Below are 13,781 nucleotides of genomic sequence, written 5' to 3' on the forward strand. Positions count from 1 at the left end.
TACATTTTCATGTATTTATTAAATAAGTCGTCCCTAAATGTGCCCACGGTGCTCTCAGTATAGGGAGGGATTTACTTCAAGAATAAAAATGCATGTGTGGCACAAATCTGTTACCTCAGTACCGTGAGGTGGAGGCAGGAGGATCAGAAGTTCATCTCGGGCTACATAGAAAGTTTGAGTCTACTTTGAACTACGTGAGGCCTTGTCTAGAAAACAAAACCAAACAATTCTAAACATACAAACATGTAAATTTATTTTAAAAAGGTGAACCTGGTGGGTGATGTGGGGAGAGTCGGGGGAGGAAGTTAGGAGTGGATGTGACTACACCATAGCGTTTATATATTAACAATGTAAAATAACAGCAAAAGATATTCTATTAAAAAAAAAAAACTTGGACTATGGATTGTCCTGTAAACTGCAAGGTAACTGGGACACCAGGCTCAACCCTTTCTGCCCGGAGCCCGCCCCCATCGACAAGCTCAGGTTTTCCTATTTTGGTCTTGTCTGGAGAGCTAGTGCAAGTGCTCTTGGGAGAAACTTAGGCCAGCGGTGGTCGATTAGTCAGGCCTGAGAAAGATGGCGTCCTCGGAGCAGGCAGAGCAGCCGAACCAGGTGAGGGGAGTGGGACTGCTCCGTCGCGACTGTCAGGGGTCGGGGCCGGAGCGGCGCTCGGCGCGCGGCTGGCAGTGGGGCGGCGACCCCGACTCCTTGAAGCCGAGGACCCCCGACTTCGTTTCTCCTTTGGGCCCCGCCCCTCTCCGGGTCCTCCCCACCCGGCTCCTCCCCCGGTGACCCCTCTCTCACCACATTCCGGGGTTGGGGTCTCGACCCGGTCTCAGGCCCCCGCTTCCCGCCCGGCGGCCCCTCGGAGCCCGCTGGACTTGGTCAGGCAGGGTGGCGGACTCTGGTTAGGTCCTCAGCGCACAGATGTAGGGCCCTGCTGGAGGAGAGGTGGGGAAGGCTCGTTGGTACCCGGCAGTCCCCTGTGGGGAAGGGCCTGACGACTCCGGCTCCCACGGCCTCGGCCCCTAAAGTGCCAGCATCTTGGTCTTCATTCACCTTGGGGCTTTCCTTGCCAAGTTAGGGCGTCCCTGCGCGGACTCCTTCCCTCTCAGTGCGTTAGTAGAAAGTGGACGTACTTTAGAAAACAGACGCCACCGAGCCTTTAGCTGAGGATTCAACCCTCACTTCTCTGGGTTTGGTTTTCTTAGTCAAGGACTCGCCTCGGAGTTCTTCACCTGCACATTTAACTACATCCCGCTTCGCTTACGGGACAGTGAGGGCCACTGTTGATGCTGCCTGGAAGTCGTGATGATATGGCCCCTGAAGGGGTTTCTTAGCCAAAGGCCGAGTGGGATGAGGAGAGATTCTAAGAGACCGCCCTTTAACTGCCTGTGTGCAGTCATGCAGAGGACAAGTTATGTTTGCTTTTGATTTTTGTTTATTTTTGTGTACATGTGCCCAGCTTGGTGCTGGTGGAAGGCGGAGGACAACTTTGCAGGGATCGGTTCTCCGTCCACCATGTGGATCTCAGAGATGGAACTCAGGTCCTCAGGCTTGGCCGCAAACACCTTTAACTGTTCAGCCTTCTCTTTGGCCCCAGAGTTGTGCTGATCGTTTAAGTCTTTCTTCTCTTGAAAGTGCAGAAGTGGGTAGCAAGGTTTGTAACATGCCCTAAATCACGTGCACCACCGGGCCTTGATTTCAGCTCCCACTTAAGTGTCCTTGCTAGTTGGCTATCTTATGTTTAAATTTAATTAGGATAGACCTAGGAGGAACAATAGTTTTAGCCTGGGAAGCTAGCTCATCATTCATCTGTCAACTTCTTGAAGCACCTTTAAGAGTTTTAAACCACTTACCGATATTTCACTTCCTTCCTAGGCAGAGGACTACTACTTAATAGTCTTCCTTTCTACTCGTGATAAGTCAATTAGGGGGATCACACTTAAAGGATCTGGACACTTAGGTCAGCCTCTGTTAGTGGTGTGAGCGTTTCAGTGTGCAGTAAGACTTCAGAAACCATTAGGAACGATTCTGGACTCTGCAGTGTCTGAAGGGCGGACCTTCCTTTCTGGTGGTATCCCACCCAGTTTGCTAAACTGTATCGTGCCCCAGTGTCTGAATTTTTTCTGACCTCTTTAGGGTGGGATTGAACTTTATGCAGAGTTTCTGGAGGTACAAGGTCTTTAAGGGTTTGGCCACCACTTGTGTGATTTCAGTCTGTTTCTCCTTTGCCCTCCTTTCCAGTGCTGATAGAGATAGCATTGCATCAGAATGTGCTGGCAGCCTGAGGAAAAAGTTGGACTCTCTTTGTTATGTCCTGTCACTATCTAACAATAAGCTGCAAATACGCACTTAAAAATATATGTGAATGTATAACATCTCACTGTGTAGCACAGGCAGACATAGCTGTGGGAACTTCCTGCCTCAGCCTCCTAGATGCTGAGATTACAGGCATGCGCCACTGTTCTAGGTTTAAGTGCACTTAAGCGTTACTTGTTTATTTATCTGTTTTTGAGATGATATTTCATGTAAACCAAACAGCCTTGAGTTTTACATAGCCAAGGCTGACCTTGAACTTCTGATCTACCTACCTCAACAGTGGTGAGACCTCAGGCATGTGTCACCCAGTCCGTGATGATAGGATTGAATAGGCAGGCATTCTACCAACTAGCTATATTCCCAACCTCAATTTTAATTAAAAAAATCTTTTAATTAATTAATAACTAATAAATTGTGGTTTTTTGAGACACAATCTTACTCTGTAGCCCTTAGCTGTCTTGAACTCACTGTGTAGACCAGGTTGGTCTCAAGCTTTACCTGGCTCTGTCTTTTGAATGCTGAAGATTAAAAACATTTACCACTATGCCCAGCAATGATTGTTTTTTGAGTGTGTACGTGTGTGTGTGTGTGTGTGTGTGTATCTGTGTGTCTCCCAGAGGTCAAGCTATCTATCTCAGAATCAGGCCAGAGGTTACAGACATGGTAAAACTCCATGTGAAGGCTGGGAAGCAAGCCTGGGTCCTTGGAAGAGCAGCCAGTGCTCTTAACTGCTCTTAGTTTGTGAGGCAGCATCTCTCACTGAACCTGGGGTTCATGGCCTTAGCTAGACTGGCTGGCCAGTGAGGCCCAGCAGGCCTCCTGTCTTTGCATCTCCAGGGCTGGGATTAGAGGCATGTGTCTCTGCTCGAGTTTTATGTCCGTTCTAGGGATCGAAGTCAGGTCTTCATGTTTATGCAGGACTTACCTGCTGATTCATCTCTTCAGTCACCATAAATCTACTTACATTGTTTTTCCTTCAAATTCAGATTTTATTGTGTGAGTGTGTGTGTGTGTGTATGTGTGTGTGCAGGCATGAGTGTTCCACAGTGTTTGTGTGGAGGTCAAAGGACAGCTCTGTGGAGTTGGTTCTCTCCTTCTACCTTGATGTGGGTTCTGGGATTGGTGTCAGGTCCTATTGTAGCAAGTGTTTTCTGGCCTCTTCCAGCACATATAGTGAGTGGGTGAGACCATTTTTCCTTACTTTTTTAGATTTACTACTTATTTTATCATGTGCACGTGTGTATCTACGTGTGGGTGTGCACACTTTAGTGCAGGTGCCTTCAGAGTGTTGTTTCTGGAGCTGGAGCGACAGGAGCTGCAGACATGGGTGCTGGGAACTGAGTCCTTACGTTTTCCTAACCACTGAACCACCCACCGCTCTAGCCTACTCTGAGTCAGCATTTCCAGAGAACTAGTGCTCCCTGCATTTGCCTGATCTTTCTTCATTTGAGCTGAGTGCTACTAAAGGCCGTTGGATAATTCCCTAAGTCTGGCTGCGTGGTTTATAGACCTACAGGGCTGGACCAATATTTTGTGTCTTATAGAAAGTTCATGGTGTCATTTCTGGTTCCTAGTGGTGAGTGAAGAACCCTCTTTCCCTTAGAGACAGTGCAAGGTGCTAAAGAACGCGTGTGCGAATCCGTGTGCCAGGGGTCATGCTCAATAACAGGCCAGAGGTCAATGAGGTGTGTTCTTCAGCTGCCCTTTATTTTATGTGTATGGACATTCAGTCTGCGTGTATGGGTGTTCTTGGTGTATGTTCAGCTGTGAGAGCTGGCCAGCTTACTTAGCTTTTCAGTCTATTACTGAATCTATAAAGTAGGAAAAGACCAGTGCCTACCTCATAGGGTTGCTCTGAACAGTCAGTGGGTTGCTTTACGTAAAAGTACTCACGTCACCTGACACAAAGCTGACACAAAGTGTTGCACATATCACAGCATTTGCTGTGTGGTGGTTTTTTTTTTTTTTATGTTGACCACTGTAGTCTAGCAAAGTTGTTCTTTTCATTATTTTGATATAATTTCTCTTGAAATTTCAAAAGACGTCACAAGTGCCAGTGTTTATGCTGGAAGATCTCTTTCTTGAAAAAAACAAAAAACAAAAAAAAAGACAGTTGTTAGAATTCCATTTTTTCTTCCTATCCTGAGGCAGGATGATGTTGAGTTCTAAGCCAGCCTGATGCTTGAAGATCTGGGTTCAGTTCCTGGAACCCACATGATGAAAGGAGAGAACAAATTCTTGCAAGTTGTTCTCTGACACCTACCCCCACTCCCTGAACACACACATAAAGAAAGAAATGTAATAAACCCCCACAAATGTAAAACCTTAAGCCTGAGCTACCTAGGGAGACTGCTTTTTTTTTTTTTTTTTTTTTTTTTTTGGCTTTTCAAGACAGAGTTCCTCTGTGTAGCCCTGGCTGCCCTGGAACTCACTCTGTAGACCAGGCTGGCCTCGAACTCAGAAACCTGCCTGTCTCTGCCTCCCAAGTGCTGGGATTAAAGGCGTGCACCACCACTGCCCTTCTGAGACTGCTTTTTTAAAGAAAGACATTAGTACCTGGCATAGCATTTACCCAGAATGTGTGAGCTCCGGGTTCTGTCCCTAGCACTGCCAGAGGTCAGAAAGCAGGACCGAGGGACCGAACTCTACACATCATCCATGGGCTACTGAGGTATTGTTTCTAATCTGCTCTCTATCTTTATTTTTCAGATTTGTTTTCCTTGTTTGTTTGTTTATTTATGTCTTGTGTGCATTGGTGCTTTGCCTGGATGTATATCTGTGTGAGGGTGTTGGAACCCCTGGAACTGGAGTTGCAGACAGTCACCTGCTGGTGCCAGGAGTCGAACCCTGGAAGAGCAGCCAGTGCTGGTAACTGCTGAGCCACTCTCCAGCTCCCTTTGATTTGGTTTCATGCGGCTTTAGATGATGTTAACTCTCTCTTGTGAGCATATCATCCGGGCAACATTGGCTCTCAGCGACGACGTGTATCTGCAGTCAGGTGGCTCAGTCCTTTGTGGTTGCGGCTAAGTCTGGTCGCTTGGTTAAGGTGGTGACTTGAATATCTTTATGTAAGGTAATTTTCTAAACGAGCGGCTTCCGTTGTTACTTTGCAAGTGCTCCTCTAGATTTAGTATTTTACTGTAGGACAAAGTCCTTTGTTCCTTAAGCTTTACTGCAGAATTTTAATAGTGTGGTGTGGTTACTTTAATGAGTTTTGAGAAATTGCGATGTGTTTATGTTGGCATCACCAGGATCAAGATGAAAATAACTGTACGTTCCTCAGTGTTCTGCTCCTTCTAGGTGAGCCTCTGCTGTTGACTTCTAGCACTATGGGGAATAGTAGTCTTTCCGTTTATAACCCATCCTTTTTTTTTTTTTAAAGATTTATTTATTTTATGTATATGAGTACTCTGTATGCTGTCTTCAGACACACCAGAAGAGGGCATTGGATCCCATTATAGATGGTTGTGAGCCACCATGTGGTTGCTGAGAACTCAGGACCTCTGGAAGAGCAGTCAGTGCTCTTAACCGCTGAGCCATCTCTCCAGCCCCCATCACCTATTCTTTTAGGCATTTCTTGGTTATAATGTTGTCTGTGGAAATTTCCATACTCTTTATCTGTAATTCACTACTTTAAAAATACATGTATTTGGTTGTAAGTGTTGTGTGTTTGTGCACATGTACCATGGCACACATAGTGATCAGAGGACAACTTGTGAGAGTTGTAGCTCTCTCCCACTGTATGGCTCCTTGGGATTGAATTAGGAACTGAGGGCAAGTGCCTTACTCACTGGGATGTTCCATTAGGGTTATTTTTGTTCTGTTTTTGTTGTTGTTGTTTGTTTGTTTGTTTGTTTGTGAGACAGGATTCCTGTAGCCCTGGCTGTCCTCAGACTCAGAGATCTGCTTGTCCTTGCCTTTTGAGTTCTGCAATAAAAGGTGTGCGCCACCAACCACCTGACTAGTGTTTTTGTTTGGTTTTTATCTTATTTTTTGAGATAAAGTCTCTCTCTATATTCCTGGCTGCCCTGGAACTCACTTGTGTAGACCAGACTGGCCTTGAACTCACGGAGATCCTCCTGCCTCTGCCTACCTGTTTTATTTTTTTAAATGATGTTTGTGCACATGTGAGTACAGGTGCCCATGGACTCTAGGGCTTCAGACTCCCTCACAGCTGGAGTTACGGGGGGTTGTGAGCTGGGAACATGGCTGTTGGGGACAAAGTTTGAGTCCTCTGTAAGAACAAGATGTGCTTTTAACCTCTGAGTGCGCGCTCTCTCTCCCTCCCTCCCTCCCTCCCCCTTCCCCCCTCCCTGGCCCCTCTATACTTAGTACTGAGGGGTAGAGCAGTACAGTTGATGTGTAAACTAGTTGATGAGTGTTCGGATTGTATTAGTTCTCTATTTTCCATAGCAGGATTACCATACATTTAGCTGAAAGCAACATAAACTTTATTCCATTTATTGGTTGGTTTGTTTGTTTAGAAAGGTCTCTCTCTTGTGTAGCCCTGGTTGGTCTGGAACTTGCTATGTAGATGGTGCTGGCTTGAAGTCCCGGAGACCCCCCTGCTTTCTGCTTTTAGGGTGCTAGCGCTGAAAGGTTTGTGTTCTTAGATGGACATCACAGTCTTGTATCTTGTCCACATTAATGTAATTTCGTGCAACCTGTCTTCTTTGACATACTTGAGGCAGAAGCAAGTCACAGATCCCACCCGTGCCCTGGAGGGGGGACACAAAAGGGGACACACAGCCGGTAGGAATCATGGGGGGGGGTCACTGTAGGATGTGCTCCCCACAGTCCTGGTTTTAGTTTAAGGCTGTGAATATTCATGTAGAGTGTGTAAGGACGTTTTTTAGGGTTTTGATGAAATCGCATTAGTGGACTTGCAGGTCATGTGGTCAGTGTACCTTGGCTCTGTCTGAAACTCTTTGGCAGTGTTGTATTGTCTGTCTTTCCTCCCCTGACAGGATCTGAGAGTTTTGGTTGTGGCAGGCTCACACAGACACACAGCCGCGATACTGCCTGTCGCTTTGACTTTAACTGTTCCAGTGATTGTATGTGGGGATTTCTCCAGGGCTTTTCTTACATACCTGTGATGACTAATGGCGAGCCTCTTTTCTATGTGTTAACTGTGTCAAGATTCCTTTCTGTATCCTGTATTCTTGCTTCAGTATCATTTGTTGATAAGGTTGCCCCTTCTCCCTTAAGCTATCACTAACATTGTTGAAAATCCAGTAGTTTTAAGTGTGCACAGAGGTCAGTTTCTGGACTCTATTCTGTGCATCTATAAGCCACCTCTTTCAAATAATAAACCATTTTAATCACTGTATGTTTTTAAATTTTTAAGATCTTTTCCTTTTAGTAAATGTTTTTTAGATTGATTTTATGTGTATAAATGTTTTATCTGCTTGTGTGTCTGTGAGTCACATGTGTGCCTGGTGCCCTTGGAGGTCAGAAGAGGGCCTGATGAGATCCACCCTCCGAGTGCTGGGAGTGAGCCTCCTCTGCACGAGCCACAGATGCTCTTAACTGTTGAGCCACCTAGATCTCCAGGGCACCCCTATTTTCTCCCTCCCTCCCTCCCTCCCTCCCTCCCTCCCTCCCTCCCTCCCTCCCTCCTTCCCAGTATGTTTGGATGTGCAGTCAGGTGAGGTGGAAGGGGGTGTTTCGGGCTCATGCTGAGGCATCCCTTCCCCCTGAGGGACCAGCCACATGATGATATAGAATCGAATAGTTTATTCAGGACATGGGGAGGGAAGTTGAGAGGGTAGTAGAGATAGAAAAAGGCAGAGAGAGAGAGAGAGAGAGAGAGAGAGAGAGAGAGAGAGAGAGAGAGAGAGAGAGGAAGAAGAAGAAGAAGAAAAAAAGGAGGAGGAGGAGGAGGAGGAGGAGGCCGGCCATGAGCACCTGGAGAGGGAAGAGGAAGGGAATGGGGAGAGAGGGGGAAGGGGGGAAAGGAGCAAAGGCCAGAGAGCAAGAGGAGCAAGAAGGAGAGGAGGGGCCAGCAGCCTCTTTTATAGTGAGTCAGGCACATCTGGCTGTTGCCAGGCAACTGTGGGGTAGAACCTAACCTAAATGCTAACAGACAGGGTCTCACTATATAGCTGTGGCTGTCAAGGAACTGTCTGTAGGCCATTCTATCCTCTAACTCACAGAGAGCCAGCTGCTTGCCTCTATCTCCTAAGTACCAGGAGTAAAGGTGTGCACTGCCATGCCCAGCCAAGACCTTTGTGTGTGTGTCTCTGTGTGCATTTGTGTGCAGGTGCATAGAGGCCAGGCAGGAGAAGGTGTTGGATCCCCTGGAATTGGAGTTAGAGGTGGTTGTGAGCTGCCAACTGCTCAGGTCCTCAGGAGGAGCAGAAAGCTCCCTTAACTGCCACGCCATCTCTCTAACCCCTGCTGTAATTGTATTCATCTTGGAAACAGTGTTGTCTTCATCTCCTCTGCATGTGTGGTGTGGCATGCTGATATTGGTACATGCACACGTCCATGCCTGTACTCGTTCATTCATGTGCATGTGCATACCTGGATGTGTGCATGTGGAGGGCACCTACTGTTCTGGTTCGTCACTCTGTCATATACCCTTGAGCCAAGGTCTCGCACTGAACCTGGAGCTTGCTTGTTTTGTGCGCTTTGTTTTCTAGCTAGGCTGGCTGTCTGGTAAGCTCTTTGAGTCTCCTGTCTCTGCAAACCCAGTTATAGTCCAAGTTATAGGTTGGTTGGCTTCATGGTGTTGGGGATGCGATCTCAGGCCTCCTGCTGGCCTCAGACTCATGATCACCATGCTGCCACCTCCCAAGTGCTAGGATTACAGGGCGCGCCATCACATCCAGTTTTCAGGTCTTTCTAATTATTTAATGCTAGTGTGTAAAATGAAATTATAGGTTTGTGAATTGGCCATGTGTCTGCAACCTTGTTAGACCTGGTTTCCTTTTCAGTAGCATTTTGTAGATTTTTTATGGTTTCTCTGTACATGATCTTATCTGCAAAGAAAGGCACCTTTGCCTTTACTTTTCCAGTTAAACTCCCTCCTCTTTCTCCTCCTCCTCTTCCTCCTTCTCTTCTTCCTCCCCCTCCTTTCCCCTCCTTCCTTTTCCCTCCCTCCTCTTCCCTTCCCTCCTCTTTCTCCCTTCTCCCTCCTCTTCCTCCTCCTTCTTCTTCCCCTCCCTCCTCTTCCTCCTACTCCCCTCCCTCTCTCCCTCTTCCTTCCCCCTCCCTCTTTCCTCTCCCTCCTCTTCCCCTCCCTCTTCTTCTTCCTCCTCTTCCCCTCCCTTCTCTTCCTCCCTCTCCTCTTCTCCTTCCTCCTCTTCCCCTTTCTCCCAGCTGCTCTTCCTCATCACTCTGTCCAGCTCCTTTTATTTATCTATTTGCTGTTTTATTGCTAGAACCTGAAGAGTGATGCTCACAGTGAACATTCCTTCCCATGACTGACCACTCATCTTGAGGGGTTGGCTGCCTGTGGTCTTCTATGCTCGAGTGTGATAGTAGCTGTAGGGTTTTCTGGGTTTCCTTTTGTCAAGTTGAGGAAACTCATCTTTTATTTTTTTGCTGAGTTTTTTTGGTTGGTTGGGTTTTGTTTTTATTTTATTTTGATTTTAGACAGAGTTTTTCTACACAGCCCTAGCTATCCTGGAACTTACTATGTAGACTAGGCTAGCCTCAGACGCACAGAGATCCATCAGGCTGCCTCTGCCCCCCAGAGAGTGCTGGGATTCAAGATGTGTACCATCATGGCTGGTAGGTTGGTTTTCTCCCTCCCTCCCTCCCTCCCTCCCTCCCTCCCTCCCTCCCTCCCTCTCTCTTTCTTTCTTTCTTTCTTTCTTTCTTTTTTCCTTCAAGACAGGGTTTCTCTGTATAGCCCTGGCTGTCCTGGAACTCACTCTGTAGACCAGGCTGGCCTTGAACTCAGAAATTTTGTCTGCCTCTGCCTTCCAAATGCTGGGATTAAAGGTGTGTGACACCACCGCCCTGCGGTTGGATTTATTTCTTCCTTCCTTCCTTCCTTCCTTCCTTCCTTCCTTCCTTCCTTCCTTCCCTCCCATCCTCCCTCCCTCCCTCCCTCCCTTCCTTCCTTTATTGTTTTCAATAGAGTCTCACTGTGTAAGTCAGGTTGCCTGAAACTTGTTATGTAGACTAGGTTGGCCTTGAGCTTTTGGCAATCCTGTCTCTGGCTCCTGAGAGCTGGGATTGTAGGTGTTCTGTGCTACCACTCCAGGCTATTTTGTTTCCTAAGAGACATGGTTTTGCTTCATTGCTGGGGCTGGGCTCAGACTCCTGGGCTCAGGATATCATCCTAGTAGCTTGGGTAGCTAGGACCACAGCCAGGTGCCAATAATTCTTGTCTTTTTATTTTAGTCTCAAAATATTGTATGGGGAGAGGGTTCTGTACTTAAGAGCACTTGTTGCTCTTCCAGAGGACATGGGTTTGAGTCACAGAACCCACATAACCCACAAGCTGGTTTACAATTGTTTCCAACTCTTGTTCTAGGAATCTCACTGTATTGGAACTCATTATGTAGACCAGGCTGGCTTCAAAACACAGAGGTCCTATTGCTTCTGCCTCCCAAGTGCTGGGATTCAATTAAAGGCCCTTTAAAAATTTTTTTTTGGGGCTGGAGAGATGGCTCAGCGGTTAAGAGCACTGGCTGCTCTTCCAGAGGTCCTGAGTTCAAATCCCAGCAACCACATGGTGGCTCACAACCATCCGTAATGAGATTGGATGCCCTCTTCTGGTGCGTCTGAAGACAGCTACAGTGTACTCATCAATAAAATAAATAAGTAAATAAATATTAAAAAAAAATTTTTTTTTGTTTTCTGGAAAGATAAAAATGACTAATTTTTGGTATTTTAAAGTTTCCTTTCTATTATTGACTGATTTATTGATTGATTGAGATGGGGTGATATAAGGCAGGGTATCATAATACCCGTCAGTATTCAAGAGGCTGAGGCCAGAGAGTGAATAGATAGTTCAAGACCAGGCTTAGCTACAAAGCTAAACTTTGTTTCAAAGTTCAGATTAAAAAAAAAAAAAAAAACCCACATGGTAGTTTCAGTACAAGCCTTGAAGCCAGCCTGGTCTACAGAGCCAGTTCCAGGACAGCCAGGGCTACACAGAGAAACCCTGTTTGGAAAACCCAACCCAACCCAACCCCCCAACCCAACCCAACCCATGAACAGCGCAGCTAGAGAAGCTGTGGCTCACCAGCCTGGGTCCTCTCTGGCTTCCTGTCCAGTGGATCCAGGTTTGCATCAGGTATCATTTTCCTCCTACTTATGCATTTTCTGTTATTCATTCTTTCTTTTCTTTAAAAAAATATTTTTTACATGTGTATGTGTGTGTGTGTCTGAGTGTGTATTGTATGTGCATCTCGTACACCCAGTCCCTGAGTTGGTCAGAAGAGGGCATCAGATCTTCTGGAACTGGAGCTCACTTGCCTCTGCCTTCTTAGTGTAGGCTTATATTTTTTTAAAACCTACTTTAATAAGTGTACTTAAATGCTTCAACCTCCCTTTTAGCCCATCATCCACCAGAGGTAGTGGAAAGGAAAGGTTAATAGGGCAATGGAGGATGTGGGCCTGTTTAGAAATTGTTTTTAGGGTAAATCCAACCTGAGTCATCAGGATATCAGCAGTTCAGTTCACATGAATAGCAGCCGTAACTCGATCCACTCAAACACCATGTAGAAATCAACAACTGCAGGCAGTTCAATCTGGAAGAAACCTGGAGGCTCTGCCAGTAGGCCTGAGTCTGCTGGAACACCACCACAAGTTCTCTGGTGCATTTCTCTACAAAGTCAGGAAAAAACGAAGACCAGAAAAGAGCGGCAAGGCAAACCAATGCCACACAGTGACGTCCACTGTCTGTTGGGTTATATTTATATCCTTTTTAAACATCTGCGTCCTCCAAAGTGTCTGCTCTAACAAAGCATCATATGCCCTTTCTCTAGGTAGCTTCCAGAAAAACATTACGTGTCTTTTATCAACAAAACACCTTCCCATGTGTCTGCTTCAGTAAAACATCCTCTCATAAGACAGTTTCTAGAGAAACATCACATGACACAACTGAGTCTCCAAAGAAACCAGAAGTTTCCACTTCATCTTAATGCGGGGATTAAAGGCATGTAGCACTATGCTCGGCCTTACCTACTGATTGATTGGTTGGTTGGTTGATTGATTGATTTTTTTTTTATTGGATGTTTTATTTACATTTCCTATGTTGATTGATTGATTTTTGAGACAAGGTTTTTTCGTGTAAACTTGGCTGTCCTGGAACTTGTTTTGTAGACCAGGCTGGCCTTGAACGCATAGAAATCTACCTGCCTTTGCCTCCTGAGTGCTGGGATTAAAGGTGTGCACTGCCACCACTACCCATCTGTTTTTTTTCTTTTCTTTTTTTAAAGATTTATATATTTTATGTATGTGAGTACACTGTAGCTGTCTTCAGACACACCAGAAGAGGGCATCGGATCCCATTACAGATGGTTGTGAGCCACCATGTGGTTGCTGGGAATTGAACTCAGGACCTCTGGAAGGGCAGTCAGTGCTCTTAACACCCAAGCCACCTCCAACCCCCTGATCTTTTTTTTTTTTTTAATACATACATACATACATACATACATACATATATATATATATATATATATGCACACACACACATTTATTTATTTATATATATATATATGTGTGTGTGTTTGCATCTTTTTAAAGAACAATTATTGGGACTGAAGAAATAAATGGCTTCAAAGTTAAGAGCACTAGTGCTATTTCAGGCAACTCTGGTTCAGTTCCCAAGCATTCACATGGCAGCTCATAACTCTCTATCACTTCCCTCCCAGGGGACCTGACAAGCACCAGTACACATGAAATAAAAAGAAATACATTTCAAAAATTAATTTTTATACAAGTGCCCTTTTATTGTGATCAAATCTCCCCTCATTCGCCTATCTAACTCACCCTAGTTAAATCCCTGAATGTTTCCCTCCCAACATGATGTTATCTGTCTGTCTGTCTGTCTGTCTATCATCTTTTGAGACCAGTTAATGTTGCCTAATGCACAAGGGTATAGGATGTGTAAGGGTTTGAAATAACATGACTTTCCGTTCCCTGGCAGCTGATGGCAGCCTGTATCTGATTCTGAGGTAGAGTAGGACCTTGCGAGTCACTGTCCTCCATTGATTGGTTTTCTGAGACAGCTTTCATTGTGGAGTCCAAGTGGGCTTCCAAATCTCAATCCTCCTGCCTCCACCTCCTGATGGCTGAGTTAAAGCAAGACAGCATCTGGCTGGCTCTTTCTTTTCTTTTCTTTTCTTTTCTTTTCTTTTCTTTTCTTTTCTTTTCTTTTCTTTTCTTTTCCCTTCCTTCCTTCCTTCCTTCCTTCCTTCCTTCCTTCCTTCTTTCTTTCTTTCTTTCTTTCTTTCTTTCTTTCTTTCTTTCTTTCTTTCTTTCTTTCTTTCTTTTTC

General features: G+C 45.6%; 1 protein-coding gene across 1 annotated transcript in view; it reads left to right on the forward strand.

Moving 5' to 3' along the window:
- The first annotated feature begins 533 nt into the window (after positions 1 to 533).
- The window catches only part of Pex14 (peroxisomal biogenesis factor 14), a 137,670-nt gene continuing 124,422 nt past the window's right edge, over positions 534 to 13,781 (forward strand). Inside the window, exon 1 of the mRNA XM_028757816.1 lies at positions 534 to 612. Within this exon, the coding sequence (XP_028613649.1) occupies positions 577 to 612 (36 nt within the window). The 5' untranslated portion in view covers positions 534 to 576. The remainder of the gene's footprint in view (positions 613 to 13,781) is intronic.

This window comes from Grammomys surdaster, unplaced genomic scaffold (genome assembly GCF_004785775.1).
Source record: "Grammomys surdaster isolate TR1022 unplaced genomic scaffold, NIH_TR_1.0 126185, whole genome shotgun sequence".
NCBI classification, from domain to species: Eukaryota; Metazoa; Chordata; class Mammalia; order Rodentia; family Muridae; genus Grammomys; species Grammomys surdaster.